General features: G+C 40.7%; 1 protein-coding gene across 1 annotated transcript; it reads left to right on the top strand.

The window, feature by feature from the left end:
• The first annotated feature begins 14,919 nt into the window (after positions 1-14,919).
• On the top strand, positions 14,920-22,947 carry si:ch211-262h13.5 (uncharacterized protein LOC571127 homolog). The gene is made up of 7 exons (XM_061034414.1): positions 14,920-15,151; positions 16,678-16,788; positions 17,424-17,511; positions 18,911-19,077; positions 19,548-19,655; positions 20,163-20,249; positions 22,166-22,947. The coding sequence occupies exons 1-7, from the start codon at positions 14,927-14,929 to the stop codon at positions 22,661-22,663; spliced, it is 1,284 nt and encodes a 427-aa protein (XP_060890397.1). The 5' UTR covers positions 14,920-14,926; the 3' UTR covers positions 22,664-22,947.
• Positions 22,948-23,275: the final 328 nt, after the last annotated feature.

Raw genomic sequence — 23,275 nt, 5'->3', positions numbered from 1 at the left:
AAAGTTGTTTAATTGAGGGACTAGAGAAAAGAAGAATAACATACTGTACTCACTGCTTAACTGTGTTTCTAGATCACGCTCATTTCAGGTAAATTTACATGCAGTGTGAAGATACGAGCATAATAAAGATCGCTAGCATTAGCATGCTAACACAACAATGCACCGCGAGTTGTTTTGGTTTCATGCTGGTGCTCAAGGGCGACACCTGCTGGATGAAGAAATCGCATATAAAGCCTTTAAATACAGTCTATGGTCTTGGGATTTGTTTTGCTGCTCTGCTGTAAGTGGCTGTGATTGATTATTGATTAGGTAGCTGTACAAATCTTGGTTCTTTATCTCTTCAAAAAGTTGACAGAGACTTGTAATAAAGGGCTCTAGAAATAAATTATACTGAACTTGAACTTAAAACGTTCTTTTGGGTAACACTACACTTATATTTTATTCTGTCTGATGGAGTTGTGGAGTTAATTTTCAATGATATTGTATTCTGTTTGATATCTCTTTGTTTATAATTGTGCTTCAAACCCCGCTGTGCAGTCAGATCTGAGCTATACGGACGAACGAATAGATGAACATATCCAACCTCTACTCACTGTTAAGTCAACGTATTGGTTGATTTTCTTTCATTTTAAAACGTATCATTATTTGGTTTATCAATGGTGTAGCCTGATCCAGCAGCAAACTGCCACCGTGGTCGGCCCCCGTCTCTTTTATCAAAGACTAGTGCTGCTTTGATTTAGCAGACAACACAGTCTGTAATGATGTTCTCAGTGGAGTACCCCCTCTGGAGTGATTGCGGGCCATGTTTGTTGGTGTTGTTAAGATGCATCAATCTCACCGCTGAATGGAGTGGACTCCTGCTGCCACCGCTCAGAATTCAAATTATCTTCCAGTCAATTAGTCTCAGAGTTGAGAGGAAAAAAAACTGAGTGAGGAAGTGACTCTTTTTTTTTTTTTTTTCCCCACACTGACCTAAATCTGTTATTCTGAAGAATGGACATGTAGTGTGACCAAAAAGCAGGAAGCCAACAGAGCGGGCAGAGATAAAAAAAAATAATAATAAATAAAAATCCCCCCCCCCCCCCCTGCTGTTTGGCAAAGAATTGGAGTTTACTTTTCATTTCAGACGGGGTTTATTTTTTGGGGGGGGATTTTATTTTCTCTATGGAAAGTATGAACTCACACACACGCACACAAACACACCCTGTAACATACATACACATTCCCTCACTCACTGACGAGTGCACAGAAACCTCATTAAGATCAAAGACTTGTTTCTTTTAATTACTCTGTCGCTGCAGCCCCATCCTGCCCTCATGCACACACACACACACACACACACACACACACACACATACACACATACTATACACATACACATAAAGCAACGCAGAAAACTAATTAGACTGTGGTTATTTTTAAACCAGTATTTCTGTGTGTTTGTATTTCCAGGATCAAGGCTGCCTCCTAACATTATATAACTGTTATACCAAGTTATTTACAAGTCACCGTTTGTCACATGACCTCAAGGTGGATCCGGCACAATAATGAAAAGTATCTTATTTACTGAAGGACTGTTTGATACTATAGATCAGGGGTGGGCAACCCCCATCAACCCTCAACGTGGCCCTCAGGTCAATTTTGACATATCAATAAATTGGGAACATGAAGAAAACATGACTAAATATGCCATGAAATCATGAAAACCGGAAATACGTCCATAATAATATTTGATCACTGGTATATGTTGAGTTAAATTTGAGACATAATTGACTGTAATCGTTTTTGTATTCTATAATTTGGCCCTCTGACAGTGAGAATTAAATAAATGTGGCCCCTTGCTGTGACCAAAGTTGCCCATCCCTGCTATAGATCATTAAAAAAAAACAGAGATTTTATCATTTTTAAACACGTGGTATTGAAAAAGTATTTAAAAATATATGGTGACAATCGTATTTGTAGGGCAAGCTCTAAGCGCTAAGGCTCAGTGATGAGCTAAAAGGCTAGCGGAAAGCTAGTAATTTGGCATGGGAGATGGGAGACGACCCGCTACCTAACCGAGGGGCCACGCGGCCTCTGGGCAGGGATCTTAACCGGTAATGATCCAAAGCCAATAAGATAACTTCAAAGACTTTATATGTGATTTTTCATACTTAAATATAATATAAATCAAGTATATCCTCTGAAAATAACTCTGTGAGTCATGACTGTCTACAATGGGTGTAACACCCAAGTCCCACTGTCTGTGATGTTTTCAGAGTTTTCAGAGTCCTATCTTCACTTTGTTTACATCGCCAGGACGGCCGGCTGACTCCTCCCCTCGCGTATAAAAGTTGTTTAATTGAGGGACTAGAGAAAAGAAGAATAACATACTGTACTCACTGCTTAACTGTGTTTCTAGATCACGCTCATTTCAGGTAAATTTACATGCAGTGTGAAGACACGAGCGTAATAAAGATCGCTAGCATTAGCATGCTAACACAACAATGCACCGCGAGTTGTTTTGGTTTCATGCTGGTGCTCAAGGGCGACATCTACTGGATGAAAAAAATCACATATAAAGCCTTTAAAGTTAATGCAATTAACACAGAAATTGACAGTATTTTTCCTGACTAGCTTGCAAACCAGCCATGTCGTTTATCCGCATATCAACATCGAGGTATTCCCAAACCATTTGTACCGTCATGACACAGCCCAAAGGAGCCAACTGAAAGGTGAATGGAATGTAAATGCAACAATGATTGGTTTTTTTTTTTTTTAAAACCTACATTTTAGCTCCCAAACTCCGTTTTGGGGGATTTAATTTTTTCTGCATCCCCAAAAGAAAAAGAGAGAGCACATCATTTTCTGTTTATACGAGTAGTTCTGTCAAACTTTTTGGCTCTTTGCAAGCTCAAAAAAAAAAAAAAAAAGGTGAGACGTACATGCTGATTTATGTGAGCCTGTGTGGAATAGTGACATCTGAATGACTTTTCTGTAATTCTTCTTTCACTTATTCTGCTGTGGCTTTGGCTCGCCTGCAGATCATTTCAAGACATTTTTGCATGTGTGTGAATCCAACCTTTTTCAAGTGAAATACAATTCAACTGTGCCACTTGGGGGGTGGGGGGGGGGGGGGGGGGGGTGGTGTAGACGGCTCATCTAACTCATGTTAGATCAGGTGTTTCACACATGAGTAGGGACTCAAGTCAAGTCAACGCTCATCCCGGATGACTTACGCCTGACAGCCGTGTGGGTTTGAAACTCCTTTTATACATTAAAGCCTCAGTAACCTGAATCTGATTATTCTGTATCAAAAAAAAAACCAGTCCCTGAACACCGAAACAACAATGTGTATGTTCTTTGTACTGTAGCAACAAAGAGCTACGTCTCGCTCTCATTGTGAAAAACATGGTGGCAGCGTTTTTTGGTCTGTGTGTGTGTGTGTGTGTGTGTTGCATGTAGATGGCACACCTGGCACTTCAAAGCTCTGGCCGCCAGATGTGAGAGCTCGGGGACCGGCGACACAGGGACCCACAGTGGGAGGTACCCGCACAGTTCAGTCACATTATTCACACGTAATAATTATACATGCATAGAGACATAATGGCTGCAGCTCATTACCGTGCTGTAAACGAAGCAGCAGGGCCCAGGTCTTCACCTGTGGTCACACTTTGATGGTCCAAACTGCTGCAAGACACTCTGCGTCTCGCTTCAGACAAGCATTTCTTTTAAATCGCTTGTGATCGCACATATTTCAAAAATAATTAGCTTACATGCGATCCTGATGTTGACCCTACATGTGGCCTGATTATGTCCTTCTTTAGAAGAGTTTTTGGATCTCATTTCATCAAACTATCAAAGAAACCTTTCACCACCAGATTGAGCCAATCGTCTGCCTGCTGTTTTGGGTTTTGTCTGCGGACAGATAAGGAGCATCCCTCGGGTCCATGGATAGTAGGTTTACTGCATCCTTTTCCATTTGAATGCAACACTGATGATGGACGTGTGCCTTGCAACATCACTGAAATTGTAACAGTATAGTTTTGGAAATTTGGCCATCTTATTTCACATTTTTGATTTTTTAAATTTCAAGTATCAACAATACTTTAAGTGTGGTCTTTATTTTTATCAGCACACAGGACCCCTTAGTATGCAGGGATCTTAGTCAGACCATCTTTTGCTTTATATATTTCATCCGCACACACGTGTCACTAGACAACTCTCTGAAGAGAAGGAGAAATGAAAAGACGTGCAGGGTGCAGTTCATTATGAGTCTTTGTGTTGTTTGGACAGAATAAGTCTCTGGTATAACAACATTCTGGGAACGTGAATGAGAGACAGGCCGTAATGTTTTTAGGCATTACTTTGTTAGTCTGTTGTGTTATATTGGGATCTGTTATAAAAAGTTTGAAATAAAAAAACAGCTCCTTTTCAATTGACTTATCACAGAAACATTCACAACTACTGAATTCCGGCTCCAATCAGCGCGTTGGATTTGCATCTTCTGGACAGCAGGGTCACCAGAGACTCATGAGTTTGGTAGGATTGAGAGCCATCCACCGAACCAAGAGAGAGAATAAACACTCACAAACACACTCACAAGTATACCCAACTTGTTCTAATTGGAGTTGAAACTATTCTCAAAATTGTCACTATGGTATAAAGTGCCCTTACATGAATAGGCTATGAGTGCACAAGGTTCTGATATTGGGAGGCAGGGCTGTGTCTCTGCAATAGAGCCATGTTAATGGCTAATAAGGGGGGTTAATGGGGATTAATCAGGACCCTGTTTGCAAGACACACTTTCTCTCTCTACCTCCTGACCGACACCCAAACCTGCCTCTGCTTGCTTGCCACAATCACGTACTCCCTTTTAACACCACAAAACACTTCCCATTTCAGGGTTGATAAAGCTGCAGAACTGTTCCTCTCAGAGGCCACTGAAGTGTCTGTGTGTGTGTGTGTGTGTGTGTGTGTGTGTGTGTGTGTGTGTGTGTGTGTGTGTGTGTGTGTGTGTGTGTGTGTGTGTGTGTGTGTGTGTGTGCAGGTCGTGTGAGGAGTCTTTTTCTTATTAATACCATTCAGAGGACACAGCTCTCCATTTCGTCTCCTCCAGCATTTAAGTGTTGAAACATCTATGATTAAAGTGTTGAAATGACTACATGCTCTTGTTTCCCTGCATGCATTTCATGTGCATCCGGACTTTGGACATCCAACTGGAGTGATATCACGGCAGGTGAGCATACACGTCTTAAAACAGATTTCATGTTCGGCTCTGAAACACTATGTGGACTGGTGTGTGTGTGTGTGTGTGAGAGAGCTTATGCGTTTTCATTGAAGTTGCAGCGTATTTATAGAACTCCTATTTTGACTAAAAACCAACATTTTAATATTCTATAGTTCAAACCATGCATTATAAACACGTCAGGCTGAGAGTCATTCAAGTGAGGAGAATCAGACAGGTAGAAAAAGTCTAAGAGAGAGAGAGAGAGGAAGAGAGAGAGCGAGAGGAATGACATGGAACACACACTTCTACTTGTGCACACACACACACACACAAGCTGACACACTTTCCCTGTTTCACTCACTCTTTGGCTGGCATTTCCTAGGGTTGCTCTCTCTGCATGAGCTTTTCACACCTCCTCTCTCGCTGGCTGTGAGCAACACTGATCTGATGGGTGAGAGAGAGAGAGAGAGAGAGAGAGAGAGAGAGAGAGAGAGAGAGAGAGAGAGAGAGAGAGAGAGAGAGAGAGAGAGAGAGAGCAATCAGGCAGATAGTTGGTCAGAAGCAGCCGAGCAAAGAGTGGTAGTCAGGCGAAGAGACAGACTGTGTGGGAGTGGTGGCAGGTTCTGCATCTTTATTTCACCCTCAGCAGCCGTCTTCATTCAAACATCAGATCTGGATCAAACCATCTGCAGGAGAGGAAAGGTGAAGTGCAAGTAAAGAGAGCCAGCGTTGATGAATGCTGGTGACGTGTTAGATGTTTTTTTTTTCTCATCTTAAAAATATGATTGACACGGTCTTTAACACATGAAAATAAAATTATATGATTTGATAGAGCGACATGGTGCCCGGGCACCAGCTGGGAAATTAGGTATTTAAAATGGTCAAACTCCCAAATCTTGCCTCATAGTGACACATAATTGTATATCACTATTGGATGTAGAGAATATTATTTGGAGCAGCTTCTGGGAGCGACTAGCGACTAAGAGATGTGAGGGCCTGATCTCCAGGCAGGTGCAGCTCACTCTAAAAAAAGATACTCCAACCTGAGAAGACACTGCATCTATTTCTTGCTTCAGGTATTTGTAGAGTTTCCTCTCAGAAATAAAGATGTTGTGACAAAATAAAGTGCTGTGTTTCTCACTGAAATACTTTTTTTGTGTGTTTTTTCTGTATGTGGGACAGCACTTAATCCTTCATAAGACTTTTGCTAAATCATACGCCTCTTATTTATAGGCAGAAAATATTTAAAGCTGTGATTCAATATCTGAACTTCTCGTGTCCAGTATGGCAGATACAGATTAAATATGTTTCAATACAGGGATGACAAATGCAGTTTGCCAAAAAAAAACACCAGGGTTCCCAACGACGTACATTCAGTTGCATCCTGCAGTTTGCAACTCAGGATATTTGATGTTCTTTTCTGGCCCAAGCAGTCAAAGATCAAAAACAGATGAGCCACTGACTGAGTACGAGAAAGAGGATGAACGTCCAAGGAGCAATATTAGGGAAATGCAATAAGCCCTAAATGTTTGCATAATGCCTGCAAAGCACCAACTTTGTACTGTGCATGCAGCTGCCTTACAGACTACAGTAAAAATAAAAAGGGGAAACATTTGAAACACAGAGGTTGTTTGTTTCCTTCCTCTTCATTCCAGCATTTTCACAGCGATTTGCTTTCTTTGGTGAACTTTAACCACTTGGTTATAAGAAGAAGAAGAATTGGAAAAGCGACATACACAGTGTACCATATTCCCCACAGGCTCATAAAATAACACAAAAGGTAATTTAGTCATTAAAACATTGCTATAAAGCACTTTCAGTGGTGAAATACTCCATAGGGTCTCTTTCATTTTGCCCATAAGTGTCCATCTTACTGTTAATTCACTCTAAGTTGTTTACTGCTCACCTGTGGCCCTCTGAATATTCTGGAGATATAAAACACAATGCTTTTGTTTGTAAGAGGGTCAAATCAAGAAAATGCCCTCTGAAAAAAAAGCACAGAAGATGTGCATGCTCTCATTATCCTGGTATAAGCTGACTCACAGTTGTGTCATATCAGTCAGAAATAAAGAACAGAAAATTGATATTTTTTCTAATGTCCCAGAATATTACAGCAGTCAGGCTTCTGCACAGCAGCAGGACATGGAGACAGACTGAAAAACTGCAAACAGATTCAATATTTGATGGACATTAAAGAGAGAGAAGAAAAAAAAAAAAAAAGCTAAGTGATTTTCAAAGACCAGGCTGAGACTGAGGTGGAGAGCAGTAAGATTCAAAGATTACTCCAGAGAAAGTGAAAGCGAAAGATAATTGAAATGGCATGCTGCCAAGGACATCCCAAGTTTGTTGTATATAAAGCAGTCCAAGATACAATGTAGGCTACCTAGATCGGGGGGTGTTGACAGAAGAGACACAGGAACAATACATCAACTCAACAATCTGATCAATTACTAAACAGGTTTAGACAAAGAGCGATTTGTTTTTTATGTTAAATACGGAGGAATGAAACGTGTGAGAGCTCATTAAGACACCTTGCCCAAAAACAAAGACTGCAGTCCAGACGCTGGAGCAGATGGATATAAAAGGGATGAGAGGTGTAAAGTCTAGAAATATGAAAGTAAAAAAAAAAAGGTTAGTCATCATAAAACTGAGCAGGGCCGGTGAGCATGCATGTGCACACACACACACACACACACACACACACACACACACACACACACACACACACACACACACACACACACACACTCAGGCTGAGACATCCAGAGCCTCGGCTGTGTGGCGGGCTCTTCCTCCAGGGTGAGTTAGTGGTGCTTTTAAGTGCCGACTTCAAAGAGGCCTGTATGGCTGCATAAATAGGCTTTAGGGCTGAAAAAAGTTTTAGTTGTCATGAGTTTTATACCCAGCCGGTTAGACAAGGTCATGCATTGGCTTCTGTCTAACCCTTCCTCACACATGAAACACATATGATCTCACACTGACACACATGGTTACACAGAGCCAGGCATCCACCTGCTCAAAGGCTGTGAAACCATGAAAGAAGAGGATGTTGTCAGTATGATGTCAGATGAATACCAGTTTCGTTTCCAGGGTAAAAAAACTAGAACTCTTATGCATCTGTTAGTACGTATTCATCTTGATAATTTTGTGGATATATCTTTAAATGGTGTCAACCATCCAAGAGTAATTCTTCTTTTAGGTTTGTGAAGCTGTTATACATATGTGTAAAAGACCTCATAGCAGCAGAGTTATATTTGGATTGAAGTGTCTGTTGTGAGCTGAAAAGGAAATGTGACTCTGAGACTGAAGAAATGTACATGTCTGATATTCAAGAGTCAAGGTGATGTCTTCTTTCTGGCCTTTTAGAGATGAACCGAAGCAGCCAGGAATTTGTGGGCTGTACCTTCTAGCAGAATATAAGCAACACTGTGAAGATGAAGACTTTGCCAATGATTGTCAATGATTGTGAGATCTTGGTCAGCATGGGTCAGCGATGGTCCGCACTTTGTCAGCCATATGTGTGTTGTGTTTCTGTGTTGTCTGACCACGGCTGAATAAATCTAAGATGATCCACAGTCTGTTTCACGATTTCATAATTGTTCATTTACTACAGAAATAACCCCCACCTCACAGAATCCAATATTGGGTAATTGTTTTTTTTTTTTTCATCACCAAAAATTTCAGGCACAATGATTGTCTGTTAATTGCAGAAATACACTGGCAACATATTTTTTCAATGTAGACGCAGACATCTCTCTTTCGCTCAGCTTTTGTTAAAAAAACGACTGAAGACCTGTACTCCTTTGAAAGCTTGGATACTGTTCCATACTATGGATCATTCAAATAACGTAGATTGTATTGTTTCAAAACACGTGGTGTCAAAAAGTATAGAACATTTTGGACAACCTTTCTGTAAAGTGGCATCACTCTTCCTTATTTCAAACAATCAAATGTCTTGAACCGGTGCAGTCTCCCCCTGCTGGCCGTTAGAAAGAGTGCAGGTTAAAGGAACTACAGTTCAGCAATCACTTTCCTTTTCCAACCAAGAGGCTACATCTACTTAATACATGCAACAACATGCATGTAAACACACTTGAGTATATCCAGCATGAACATACACATGCCAGACACATAAATAGCCAGAATGGGTTCGGACATTTTCCAATACACACAATATTACTGCCAGATATATTTTATCTGTTAGCCTTCCAGACTCTTATTTTTTGGGTAGCAGATGACCGGTCATGATAAATCTAAAGAGTTGGCCGAGGAGGTAAAAGGAGGAGTGGGCAAAGGAGCACGAGGGCTGGAGTTTTTGGAGTACCACACATGGCACTTCAATCACATTCAGTGATTGAGCCCGTCTGCCATACTGTGCTTCATCATTCCAGCTCTGGCTTTCTATAACACACACTAACATGCTTATGTTCCTTTGTATTTTCTCTCTGCGAGTCAAAGTGATGCATCGTGCTTACAGCATCTTTTACTGTAATGACCTGCCGGTGCATCTGTGTCTCGTGGTGGCTTCATAGCTATTTGATCTCACACACTCAAATTCGCACTGAAACATTATAGGAGTGATAAACTCAAAGTACAAGTAGTAATCTTCATCAGCTGAAGTTCACATTTGAGTCAAATGGATTTGTTGTTGAACAGGTGGCTCAGTTCTAGGGAGCTCTACAGCCATAGTTTAGTTTACAGCACATTTACAGTTCATTTGGTTGAGTTTTGATTGCTTTCAACAACTCAATCTGGACGATGAGCACGACCCTTTTTTGCCTGCATCCGCAAAATTTCAGATTGGGAATAAATAGGGGTCAAAACCTGCAAAATGAGACCCTGTGAAGGCGCCGGCCGGTAGAACTTCAACTGCAAATGACTTTATTTATCCGTAAGGAACTTCAGTTGTCAAAAGGGGGTCAGCCCTATGTTCCCACATTCCTAAGATGTAAATATCCTTTATGTGCAAGAAACACTCACCAAGAGGGCAGCGCAGTAGACTTGATGACACTGACAGGTTGAAACAGAGGAGTTTTCAAATAGGCATCCTCCTTCCTTAACGTTTCATCCATGAGCCTATGCCGCCTCCAGAGGGCTGGAAAGTGACTCCAAGCATCCCAGGAACACCCACTCTCTATGCCAACCCGGCTTTCCAGAGGTATTGATGCACTGCAAACTATGGTTTGCGTCCACTTTCATTTGACTGATCTGACCGGAAGCTAGTCGATGCGAGGCCTCTGTGCTACTTAGTTTAGTTTGCTTATTTAAAAGGACAATGTGCACTTACATTAAATGTTTGCAATAAACAAAGAGATGGGCGCACCAGATTTAGCTAAAAGCTACATTTCATCTGTAGTCCATTGCTACTGGATAATAGGTTGTGTGTAATTGGCTACCAAATTGGGAGAAAGGGGGATAAAATCTGATAAAAATTTATGAAAAAGGAAATGTGGGAACATAGGCACGCTGCCGTAAAAAGCATCAGTGTGTATACAGTTTACATGAATGACAGCACAGCACAAAAACAATGCACACACACAAAGTATCACAATCAACATCCACAGTGCAATCAAAGAATATACTGAGTGAGTCAAGCTAGTGACATGCAAGCGATAGCATGCTAACAATTTGACATAGCCTGGAATAGGTGGAAGAAATGGATGGAGAATTACAAAAAAAAAAGATGGAGTCTGTAGATTTGTGAAGAATAAAATACAATCGAAATGTAACACTCAGGCTTCGTCTTATGTTCTTCTGTATTTTCTCTCTTTGAGATTTGAAAAACCAAGATGAAAAAAAGGAGGTAAACGTTGGCAAAAGGTAGACTCATGAGAGAGTGCAGATCCTTGAAAATGCCCTTGCTGCAGCTGTACTGCAACCCTTCCCCAAAAAAGGAGATTGCATCAATCTAGAAATAACATTCAGCTGCTTCTTAAAGTCCATGCATGAAAATGTATTTTTTTTAAATGAGTGTCTCAGCAGTGTGGTGTTCATTACTTCTGTTTAGTAAGAACCATGTCATCTACACCATTTAAAAACATCACAAAAAAGAGTCGCAACGAAAAACTAATACACATGAAAGTGCCAATTTGAGAATATCTTCTTCCTCTTCACACCTTTGTATCCGTCACTATCTTTGGGCATTAAAAAAACATCTCATATGTATCAGTGCGGGTGTCCTTGCTCTCATTTGCTTGCTGTGGCTGCAGTAAGAGAAGGCTAATACATGACGGGGGAAATTAAGAGTCAAAACCTGACTTCTTTATCCGAGTAAAATGACAGGGATTTGTGACCACTGCTGCGGAGAATACCAATCAGCCGTGAAAAGCTCAGCTAACCCGAGCTCATAGCTTGACCAATTACAGGGGAACGTAATGACTTTAGCGTCTGTGTCCATGTTTTGACCACAACAGTGCAGGAAAGCAGGTCTTCTCGGGGAGAAAAGTTTGAAACCAATTAAGTAACCCGAGGAATTATCCCTCTTCTTCCTGCTCTTTCTCTCCCCTTCTTCTGTGCAGACTGTGACCAATGAGATAAGAAAGCAATCCCGGCAGCATCTTTTGCAAAAACAAAAAAAAAAAAAAAAAAGACAAAGAGACAAAGGGGTGAGAGAGAAGACAGAAGCAAAGATAGTTTGAGTGGATTTTCAGCATGTGAGATGGAGATAAAAGAGGATGATTTGCAAAAGATAAAGGCTCAGCTGCCTTTTCTGCAATCGCGCTCTATTCATTTGCATGTATCTGTGAGAGATGGAAAAGGTAACGATAAAAGACAAAATGCAAATACTCTGACAGAGACATAGAAATCCAAGAAAGAAGGTGGTTAGAGAAGTAAAGAGGAGAACCAGCCATGGCCTTATTATGTTCTTTAAAATGCTGTGCAGTAAAAGACACCAATTCTATTTTGCTCTCCTGCTGGCAGGTGATGTGACACAGGAGGAGATTTCTGCCAGTATTTTCCCCCCAAATGCATGTTCTTGGCAGGGCTGGGCAGTCTGTGAAACAACGTTCTATCCTGAAATTCTCAGCTGAAAACAACACTAATAAACGTCCCTAGAAAAAAAACGTTTAGTCCATGTCAGAGTAAATGTAATAAAAACCTTTTAAAAAGAGCGTTGAAAACCTTGTGAAAATGTAATCCCTTGCTCCTCTTTCCTTCCCTTTCCCGGGGCCCATCAATGCACAAAGTCAACAGCAGGGGGGGGGGGGGGGGGCAGCAGCCCCGTCCCTATCAGGGCCTGGGCATCGCTACAGCATGGCATCTCTCTGCACAGTGAGCAGAAGGGGAGATTACTCTGTGCTCACATCAAAGGAGGTTTGTCTAACTTGGGTCTGGCGTTGTGTGCTGGTGGAGCGGGTCCTTGGAGCAGCCCTCGCCGTTCTTATCTCTCCCCCACAGACTCCCTCTGCTTCTCTGCTGTAACACAACTATAGCTGCCGGTAACACTGACGCATGCATTCGTGGCTCTGCGCGGTCAAAATGTGCACACTGATGAACACAAGTGCACATTCTGTTGTATGAAAACACACACACATACACAAAGACACACACACACACACACACACACAACATTGGGGCAGCTTTTTTTTTCTAATATTAGCCGAATTTGTTCTGCTGAGTGAGTTGCTCTCCCCCCCTATCTCTCTCTCTCTCTCTCTCTCTCTGTCTCTCTCTCTCTCTCTGTCTCTCTCTCTCTCTCTCTCTCTCTCTCTCTCTCTCTCTCTCTCTCTCTCTCTCCTGGTGCCTCTGTGGAGAGCAGAACCTGGTTCAGTGAGTATTTGAAATTGGTTAAATGATTATCCCCGGACACATGCCTTCCTAAAGAACCTATTGCAGTTGAATTTTAAGTAACATATTTTAACTTCTCGAATGTGTACCCACCTGAGACACAGAGGGCTTGCTTGAAACATGTAAACAAACTGTGTTTTCCCTGATAAGCATGGCCTTTGTGCTCCTGGACGAACCAGAAAATCTAAAGAAATTTGAACTACAATGATCATTTTAAGTGAGAAAAAGGTTTAATTATTTATCATCTGACATCTGATGTGCTTCAGCCATTGACTGTTTCTGAGAAGTGGTTGAAGCTTCTTGTTGAAAAGGTGAAGCCAATGTGTAGTGTTGCATTGCTGCATTATTTCTAATAGCCAGCAGGGGGAGACTATACAAGTTGCAGACAGTACTATGCTAGTTTGGGACCAGAAGGGAACATTACTAAATTTCTACTTCTTAGTTGATTTATCACCTCAGTAAATACTTTCCAAATGAGTTCTGAATCACTAGTTCGAGATCTTCTTCAATACATTATTATTGTATTTTATTTGCAAGTTCCCATTAAGGGTTACTCAGGTAAAGGGGCAGGGTAGTCTCTAGTGCTTATCTTGTTTTTATGACACTAACATGGCAACCTGTTAACAAAAATAGAAGGGTTAGCTGTCCTAATGTCTTCATTTAGTCATTTCCACTTCTGAAAAAATAACAAGAGGGCAATGGTCACATGTCATATCTTAAACCTTTAAAGGGAGTCCACCAACCAATGGATGACGTCAGGGTGGCAAAGTGCATTTCTTATACTCAGTCTCTGACTTCAGCATCGTTAAAAAGCACTTAAAAAGGAAGCACAGCTGATGCAGTGATCATGAGAAGTTAATATTTTTTTCCAGTGTAGTTTAAGGTCCGACTAGCAACTATGGCAGAGAGAATGAAGTTGGAGTTACGAGACGAAACCTTCTAAAATAAAGGTTAGGGTTAGGTGCCCCCCCCCCCCCCCCCCCCCCCCCCCCACTGACCAAAGTGTCCACTGACCACAGCATAGATTTTTGAGTTCATGTTTGTTTCAAGCTAAAAAAAAAATCTGTGTAACTTAAATACTGTAAATGATAGACAGACTGAGATCTAAAGAGCAGGTTTATCACCTGGCTGTTCGTGACTGCAGGCATGAATCAATCATGTCATTAACAATAGAACAAACCTGACAGCTCAAAAAATATTGAGCCCAGCCATAACACACATTGTGGAGAAAAATATTAAAAAAAATTAAATATGATGGATTTCAGTTTTGTTATAATGCAGTGATATGGAACAGCAGAAATATTCAGATATATATTCTGAAAGTCAAGACAAAAAACACAATTACCAGAGAAACAGGGTTCTAGTATAAGTCTTATTCTGAAACCGATGAACTGGATTCCTGTGAATCATTAACCCACTTCTGACTGCTACACAAACCGGATTTCCCTCCAGACCTGCACACCAGACTCACAGTGACCCCTTGTGGTGAGATGCTCATATTACAGCCACTTATTATGACACTGAGCATTTTAAGTACAAGTTGAAAGAGGAATAAGAACTTTTACATTCAATCAGTCCTCTAATTAAATGACATGGATCATTTTAAATCAGGATTAAACATCCCAGCAGAGGAACCATGATAGCATCTAACCTAATTTAATATTGCATTCCAACGTGCATGTCTTATGAATGAAGTGTTTGTCCTTCACATTATTTGTCCAGGGGATTGAGCTCTCCCCCCTCCCCAAGTTAAATATATCACTAGTACTTTCATTCACAAATCTCTGCCTGCTGCCATCAAATAAACTTTGTCCTTGGCATCATTTCAACATCTCCGTCCTGTTTTGATTCCAAAAGTCACTGCAGAGACCGAGCGCAAACACACGAGAACAAACTTTAAAAGCAGCTCCAGCCTCAAACTCTGCTACAATGGACAAATCCGTATTGCTGCTATTTTCTCTGATATCCTTTCACAGTGTGTGGGTGTACTGCACGGATTTTGCACTGACGCCCATTGAACTCGCCCCAATCCCCTGTAATGACAAAGCAGTGGAGAAGCTCTCTCGTCTGGCTGCCACTTACATCAACGAGGATCGCACCGACGGCTACAAGTTCGCCCTCAACCGCATTGCAAACGTCCACCTGCACGCTCAGGTCAGTACTGAGACAAACAGCCAGTGGGGGGGGGAAGCTTCCTGCGGTGTTTGTAATATACTCTGTCAGTGGGTGATTTGTTCATGTTTAACAAGTGGAAAGGTTATTTTCCCTTCAGTTGTTGAAATATCAAAACAAAGTCCCACATTGATAGATTTAACCAGCCAAGGCCAATCTATTAAACTTAAAATATTTCTGATCACAAATAATCCTCTAGACATTTTCACAAAGAGGAGTCTCTGGGAATTTATAGATAGATAGATAGATAGATAGATAGATAGATAGATAGATACTTTATTGATCCCGAGGGAAATTCAAGTTATTATTATTATTATATTTAGGGCTGTCGAACGATTACAACCTTGAATCGCTATTAATCACTACATTTCCATATTTACTTGTCATTAATCACATTTTCAATCACATGTTTGAAATTCCATTATTTCGCATTTAAGAAAAAAAATTGTTGGGCTTTTATTTTGAATTTTTGTATGGTCAGAAGCTGAGAGTACTTTAACTTACTGTTTGCGTTCCGCCCATGCTTTTATTTTGAAATACAGTAATACGATCTGCTAGATCAAGGCCACGAAAGTCATTACGGATATAAAATAAATGAAAACAGCTAAAAGGGAAGCTAATAAAGATATGTCTAATGTCAGTGGATATTACTTTTTACTCGTCAACTGAGTTGTCTAGCAGTTTTTTTTTCTAAGTGATATTGAGCGATTCCATTATTGTGACTACTGGGAGACACTGCAGAGGTTTCCACTGTGTGGCTACAGGGACTAAATAACTTGTGATTTAATCAGGATAAAAATATTAATGCATTAATTTCAGATCTTATTCAATCTCGATTAACTAAATTAGTTCATGCTAATAGCGCTGTTATACCTAATATATAAAAAATAGCAGCACTAAGGGTGAAACCACTGAAGACAAAAACTACAGTAAACACTTTTGTTAGTCCTCTGTTGTCAATGTTGGCCAAACATAACGTAGTAAACGCACTCAAGTACAAACATGTATGTCATTAAATGGGAAGCCGCCCTCGCTCCTGTCACAGCTCGTGAAAAGAAAAAAGGCCTTTAGGACTGAAGCGACTGTTGATAAAGTTCAGGTCATTTCAGTCCAGCAGCAGCGGGACAGCCCTTACAGCAGCAGACTTTATAAGTTTCATGCTGTCAGCTGAAGGCTATTGTAGCTCCACTGTGGGATAGTTTAGGTTTTAAGAGGCTCGGTTCAACTTCATGACCTGAAAAAGGCTGCCATTACGCCTGCTTAGTGTTGGTATTTGTTGTCAGTGCTATCACTTAAATCAATACGGTCCTGTTTTCTAAGAAGAACTACACACAGAGCACCTTAATGACTAAAATGACCACATGAAGGAACCTGAGGGAAGATGTGTCGTTTATTGGGCCACTGATATTTGTTAGGATTGGGCACTAAAACACGTACTGTCGGAGATTCTGAGCCCCCAGCTCTGTTTTATCTCACTCGTTATGTGTGTTTGTCTTTGTGCATGTCAGGGCCCAGCGGGTAATGTGTATTACCTGGACCTGGATGTCCTGGAGACCAAGTGTCACATCGGCAGCCCGAAACCATGGAAACGCTGTGACGTCAGGCCATTCATGGAAACGGTGGGACACACACACACACACACACACACACACACTTTCACATATAATGCAGTTATTTGTATTCGCACCATACGTGTGAGGACTCGACATTCTCAACACGGCAAAAGGGCAAAGTCACAGAATCTTATATAACACTCTGAAGCACTTCTACATTTGATATATTTAGGCCGTTCCCTTTACCCTTTTGGCATCAACATGTTAATGTCAGACACGAAAAATAAATACAATTTCTTATTACATAATACTTTCCCTTACTGCCAAAGGGTCTTTCTTACCCTGCACAAGTTCTTTCAGGGTCATGTACTCAACAGTTACAGTGAAAACAAGAAATTTGCAATGACATTTTTAGATCCTATATATATGAAATAAGATGTACAAAATAGGACATGGGAAGTACAAAATCTAAATAATCAAAAACACAAACTAATGTATAATCAGCGTCTAATTTTGACCCTTTATTTAGACCAAAATGTAATTTTTTTAACTTGAAACCTTGAAAACTAAAAGTCTCTCCTGCAAACAGTCGATTGAAGACTGGCAGAAAAGTCTGAAACTTTGGTCCTCACAGATGTAGAAGAACCAGTTAGAAATCTTTGTGTTTTAGTGAATCTTTGTGATTAAATTATCCTTTTCAGCAAATCTCTGGCAACTGTAACACCACCATCCTCCACACACCCGCGGGATACTCGTACCTGTACAGCTACGACTGCACTCTCGTCCCAGGTAATGATAACACATTTATTCAGTATGTTCTTTAAAGCACAGATTGGCAGTTTAATCAAAACTGGCTGACTCGAAAGGTCCTCAAAGGATTGTATTCTATTAAATACATAATGAGAAAAAAGGAATAATAAAATAATATCAGGAGATGTCATACTAGAGAAAATGGATCCTCCCTCTTTGCTGAATTTGATAAAAGGTATTAATAGTTAAATGTATTTGAACACAAAGATCAGGAGAAAGGAAAAGAAAGAAAATCTATTTCAGAGTGGAGTCTTCTCTCTCTCTCTCTCTCTCTCTCTCTCTCTCTTTATCTCTCTGCAGACGTTTCATTTAGTCTCAAACAGGTGTAACTAATAACATTAGTGATGGCTAACTGGCACAGAGAAATGGAGCTCAGCCTTAATTACTGTAATTAGTTACACATGTGCATCTCCTTCTATGACAAATCAAATAGTCGGCCATGAAAGATTTCATTTTAAGGTTTGTTTTTTTAACTATAATGACTCTTTAGTGCTTTGTTCAAAGCCTGAAAAATACATTTACAGGATTTTGGAGGCTGTGTGTTTTTGTTTTCTGTACAACCAATGACGACAATAAATCATGGTCTGTATGTTGTAACCCTAATACAGTAATATAAAAGGTTTAAAAAGCCAATAATGATTCCTAAACATGTGGGTTTTATGGATATCGTATACCTGTACGCGTCATGTGGTTGGGGTCACTTTTGGGGGCTTAATCATTAATAGTTAGCTCTGATGCTTCTTGATGCTAATTAACACTAAGAACTAAAGATACCACAAAAAAAAGTGGCATTAATCCCTGATACATATTTGAAATGCATGTAACACAATATACAACACACTGGTTCCATTAATCGGAGAAACAGAACACCACGTTCTCCACCTATTAGGCGAAATCTCTGAAAACGGCTGAACGTGAACATGAAAAGTTAACGTGACAAAGGCAGCCGTGTAGTCGAACATAAAGTCAAGAATATCCGTTAGATATGATGAAAATCAAAACAAAGACGCATTCGTCAGGACGCAGGCTGTCGTAAACATCTGTTGTAACTACGACAGCCACTGATGCATTGCAGCCAGAAGTCTCCAGTTAACATCGTCACACATTGAACCGTAACACCAACTTCACCAAATAGTTAAAAAAATGTCCTTTTTCATGTCATCCACTGAATAATATGATGGCATGTCACTGACTAAAATTTGGATTGAATATTAGTTTTTGAAATTATCTCCCAAGAAATCGTTGAAACGAGTTGGTTAGTCTGTTTCGGCTACGGAGACAGTCAATCGGATATTCAATACAAAGAAGTGGAAGTAGAACACAGCCACTGACAAATGTTCCTAACCCTCCATATTTCATCTTTGTCTGGTTCTTGAAGACCCCCCAGAGAAGCTCATGCAGACCTGTCCAACCTGCCCCCTCCTGCTGCCTGTAGACAGCCAACAGGCCCTGAACGCAGCACGGCTCACCCTGGCCTCCTACAAGAGACAGTCCACACTGGGGGCAGGGCTCGGCGTGAAGAAGATCACCAGAGCTTCAGCTCAGGTGAGACTGGATGAACGGTCTTTACCTTTGATTGGACCGACAAAGCTACAGGGCCAATCTGTCAAATGTTGTGGGTATTGGAAATAAACTCAGGAGGACCAATGAGCAGAAAACACAGTGCACCTTTTGTGATTCTGTGTGCCATTAGAGAATTGTACCTGCTTCACAATAACCGTGATGATGCACTAGTCTGAAGTATTTCTGTGGGTGTTTTAGCTCTTACTGTCTGGCCTGCCTTTTGTTTGGAAAACAAATGAGAGATTGAAGGTTTGCTCTGGGACAAAAGCCAGTACGGTATATTGCTCCTCTTTGCGTGTAATTCACCTATAAGGTAGCATTTGTTGTGCTCTTAAAACGAGATGAGAGCTATTGCATTGTATAGCCAGTTTAATCGTCTCTGTCTCCTCCTATATGTTTTGCGTTTATACGTGCAATTTGGCCCCCTTTCTTTCCATCTTCTTTTTTTATAGGTGGTGCCAGTAAAAGGCAGCTTTGTGGAGTACACAGTCCAGGAGTGTCCAGAGGGTGTGACTGGGAGAGGAACCTGCAACAGACTGACCCTTCAGTCTGACACAGAGGTACCCAACATCCAGAGTCCAGAGAGTCGACAGATTCAAAGTCTGACTTTAGATCAACACAATTATCACATATATAGGAGGAAAATGCTTATGAGTGTATTACTTTAAACTTCAAATGAAAACAGGAGTCGATGTCATATTCATTTGATACATACACATTAACGTCATTGCACTTCCCTGGCAGATGATGCTCCATTAATATGGAAAAAGTTATTTCCACACTGACAGTCTGACACCCTTATTATGCTAATTAACCCTAAAACATATTTAACAAGAGTTAGACAGCCTGTTTACTGTCACTGACGACATGACGGATCCATTTTGGCCGCAGTAATTGGTTCTTTATTAAAGAAGCCTGACAGTTCCTCATATCCTTTTATTTATATTGTTTTTGTTATTTATTTATTTAAATGTTTTTGACCATTTCTGTTTTATCCCGCTGCTTTTTTTCTGGCATTTACCTTGGGGGAAAAAAATAAGTTAAAGCGTCCCTCCTTCTTCTCTCAGACTGCAGGTTTCTGTGCGGGATCCGTGCGCGGTGACTTCAGTGCCTATCCTGAAGTCCAGGTGTCCTGTGAGATGTTCAAAGTACAGGTACAGGAAGTAGTATAACATTTGAAATTAAAAATGTCCATGGCGCCCCATGTACAGAGGCTGTTGTCCACGTCGCAGTGACCATGGGTTCGAATCCGGCCTTTTTCCTGCATGCCATCCCACACTCTCTACTGCAATCATTTCCTGTCTCTCATATCCAATCCAGGCAATAATCAAAAAAGTCCATTATCCATTAGTCCAATATCAAGATTAAAAGCAAGCAAACTTTAAATAAAGTAAAACCTCCATCCAGTATCAATATGCTGCTGATGTGTTTGTTTTCAGGGTTTTGTTGTTCTTTGCTGACAAACATAAAAAAAATACAAATAATAATTGTTGTAATCTTGTACCCACATTTCAATTTGGACTAAATGAGCAAAAAATAATAATTTCTGTTTTCCTCTGTCATATTCTGTGAAGCATGAAAATACATGAAAATACAGAAAACAGCTGCAGAGGTGCAGCAATCATAGCTGAAAAAACATGCACCTCAAAAAGGAACACAACATTCAAGTGTATATAAAGATGCAAAGCATATAGTGCAAAAATGAAGGAAATGTAACATGGAGTGTCAGATCCTGCTTTCAGGTTCTGCGGGGACTTGTCTAGTCACGATGATGACACCCACTGGTGTGTAGACTGTAAACTGTTTTGAAGTTTGGCACATTATGTGTTCAGATAACTATAAACGCTCTATACAAGTCCATTTAGCATTTACATTGTGACTGCTGATGTTGTTTTTGGAGCCAGATATGGAAATGTACACATTGCTATGCCTCTTTTCTGAATGTGAGGTCCCCTGTGGCTGTTCAAAGACAAGACAGACACATGTCCCCCCCTTTATCGTCTGATTTACTTTAAAGGGGACATATTATGAAAAATCCACTTTTACAGTGTTTTTGAACATATATTTGGGTAACCTGAGAGTCTACCGACCCACAACATGTGAAATAAACCCATCCAGTCCTTTGTTTGTGATCTGCATAAGTCTTACAACACAGAGGAAAATGCTCTGTTTCAAATTTGCTCTCCTTGTGATGTCACAGTGGGACTCTGGATAAAAAAAAATCCCCTCCCCTCCCCTGGTATCTCCACCCATGGACTCCACCTCCAGCCTAGATCAAAACTTTTGCGCAGGTCGGCCCTTTTTATTCTCGCTCGCGAAGGAGTGATGTCCACTGGGAAAACTCAGGGGGGGGGCTCATTGCATTTAAAGAGACACACACACCAAAACGGAGCGTTCTGAGAGAGCTGGTTTATACAGGGTCACAAACCTCCTCTCGTGCTTGATTCATGTTATATTTTGACCAAAGCACAGCACAGATGTTTCATTTAGACCACAGGGGATTGTTTGAAAAGGTGGAAAAGGGGGACGATATGTCCTCTTTAAATTGGATATTTTAAAAATGAATCTGTGTTGAAAAAGATTTGAAGAAGTGATTGAGACCGTAAACTTGTTAGAAAAATATTTATGCAGGTAATAATTTTAGTTGTTAGAAAATAGTAGTTAGAAGGAGGGTAACTTTAATATAAACTTCATAATTACCGTTATGGAATTAGCAGAGTCTCCCCCTGCTGGCTGTTGGAAAGAATGCAATGTAAATATATAGTTACCTGCACATAACTTAGATAATTAATGTTTTATGCGCTGGTTGTTCTACAATCTACAGAAGCTTTTTAAATGATGATTAACCTTTGTGAAGGAATGTCACTGGCCATATGATTATACTGTCTTGTCTGCTGTGTTTAAATGTTTGCTGTGCTTTGTGTGTGTTTCAATGTATGTTTGAGATGTTTTCTGTGCTATAATTATGTTGTCATCTCACTTTTCAGAGCTGCTGTTTGTCATGAAATATTGCTTGACAGGCATTTTTTTTGGCTGTTTGTAAAATAAGACTTTGTCTCTTCGTCTGCAGAATGTGGACTTCCTCAGACCAGTGCAGCCTCAGGGTCACGACCTCCCCCTAGACCCTGTGATCCCGACCTTCCCGCCTGTGATCGACGACCCGATCATTTATCCGGAGCCTGTTCCCTCTGATCCCATAATGCCCCCTATTGTTGAACCACCGCCATTTGACCCCACACCCTTTCTCCCCGTGCCCTCTGAGCCCCCTATTGTGGTTTACCCCTCCAACCCTTTCAGCTCGTCCTCCAGTGAGTCTGCTGAAGATCTAGTTAACCAGCGAAGGCAGCCTCATGCCGGAAGTCCCTTTGATTCTTCCTCTGAGGAGATCGGAGGCCCTGTGGCTCTGCGACCTCCCTTCAACTTCCGCTATCAGAGGCGCGACCGCAAGAAACGTCAGGCCCTGATGGAGCTGTCACCTGCTCACAACCCCTTCTTCCTGTCTGATTTCCCCAGTGGGCCTTCTCCTTTCCGCTCCTGTCCCGGTCCTTCTCGATACACCACAGTTTAAGAATCAGTCTGTTCATGTTTGATTTATAAAGTGAGTGGGTGGGCCGATAAACCGCTCCTCTGTCTGCTCGCCGGAGGCTCGTAATAATTTTTTTGCTAATGAGAGAAATGCTTTCTGCTTTCCCTGGAACCTCAAATTACCTCTTTGCTGCATCTAGCGCTGCTGTCAAAGCAGGCAAAGCTAAAAACCATTGTGTATCTGAAAAAGGCTTCAAATATTTAAACTGCTGAATAAATCTTTTTATCTAGGCCTATACTCAGGCTAACAGTGGTTTCAAGCAATAAAGGCTAATTTTTAAAGCTTGATAGGCTATTACAGAAGGGAAATGTTTTGTGAAATCCCCAAAAAAATGAAATCCCTAATTTCAAGTTGTTTATAAAATAAAAAATGCCAAATGTGTGCTAATGAAAGCTTCATGATTGAGAGGGTTTTTATTTATCCTGTTATCTTTCTAAATAGAAGATCTTTGAACGTGTGACTGTTGTTAAAAAAAAATGCAGCTAATATGAAAATTGTATAGTTTTAACAATTCATCAGTTCATTAATAAGCTTTATGGCAAACAGAATTATGGATACATCTATTAAACTGTTTGTTAAACTTACCGATACTTA

This window comes from Labrus mixtus, chromosome 3 (genome assembly GCF_963584025.1).
Source record: "Labrus mixtus chromosome 3, fLabMix1.1, whole genome shotgun sequence".
NCBI classification, from domain to species: domain Eukaryota; kingdom Metazoa; phylum Chordata; class Actinopteri; order Labriformes; family Labridae; genus Labrus; species Labrus mixtus.
This window is presented reverse-complemented; position numbering and strand designations above follow the sequence as displayed.

Coding starts and splice junctions, on each gene's coding strand:
- si:ch211-262h13.5 (XM_061034414.1), top strand. CDS start 14,927: ATGGACAAATCCGTATTGCTGCTATTTTCTCTGATATCCTTTCACAGT. Junction 17,512..18,910: donor CGACTGCACTCTCGTCCCAG/GTAATGATAACA, acceptor TGGTTCTTGAAG/ACCCCCCAGAGAAGCTCATG. Junction 19,078..19,547: donor TCACCAGAGCTTCAGCTCAG/GTGAGACTGGAT, acceptor CTTTTTTTATAG/GTGGTGCCAGTAAAAGGCAG.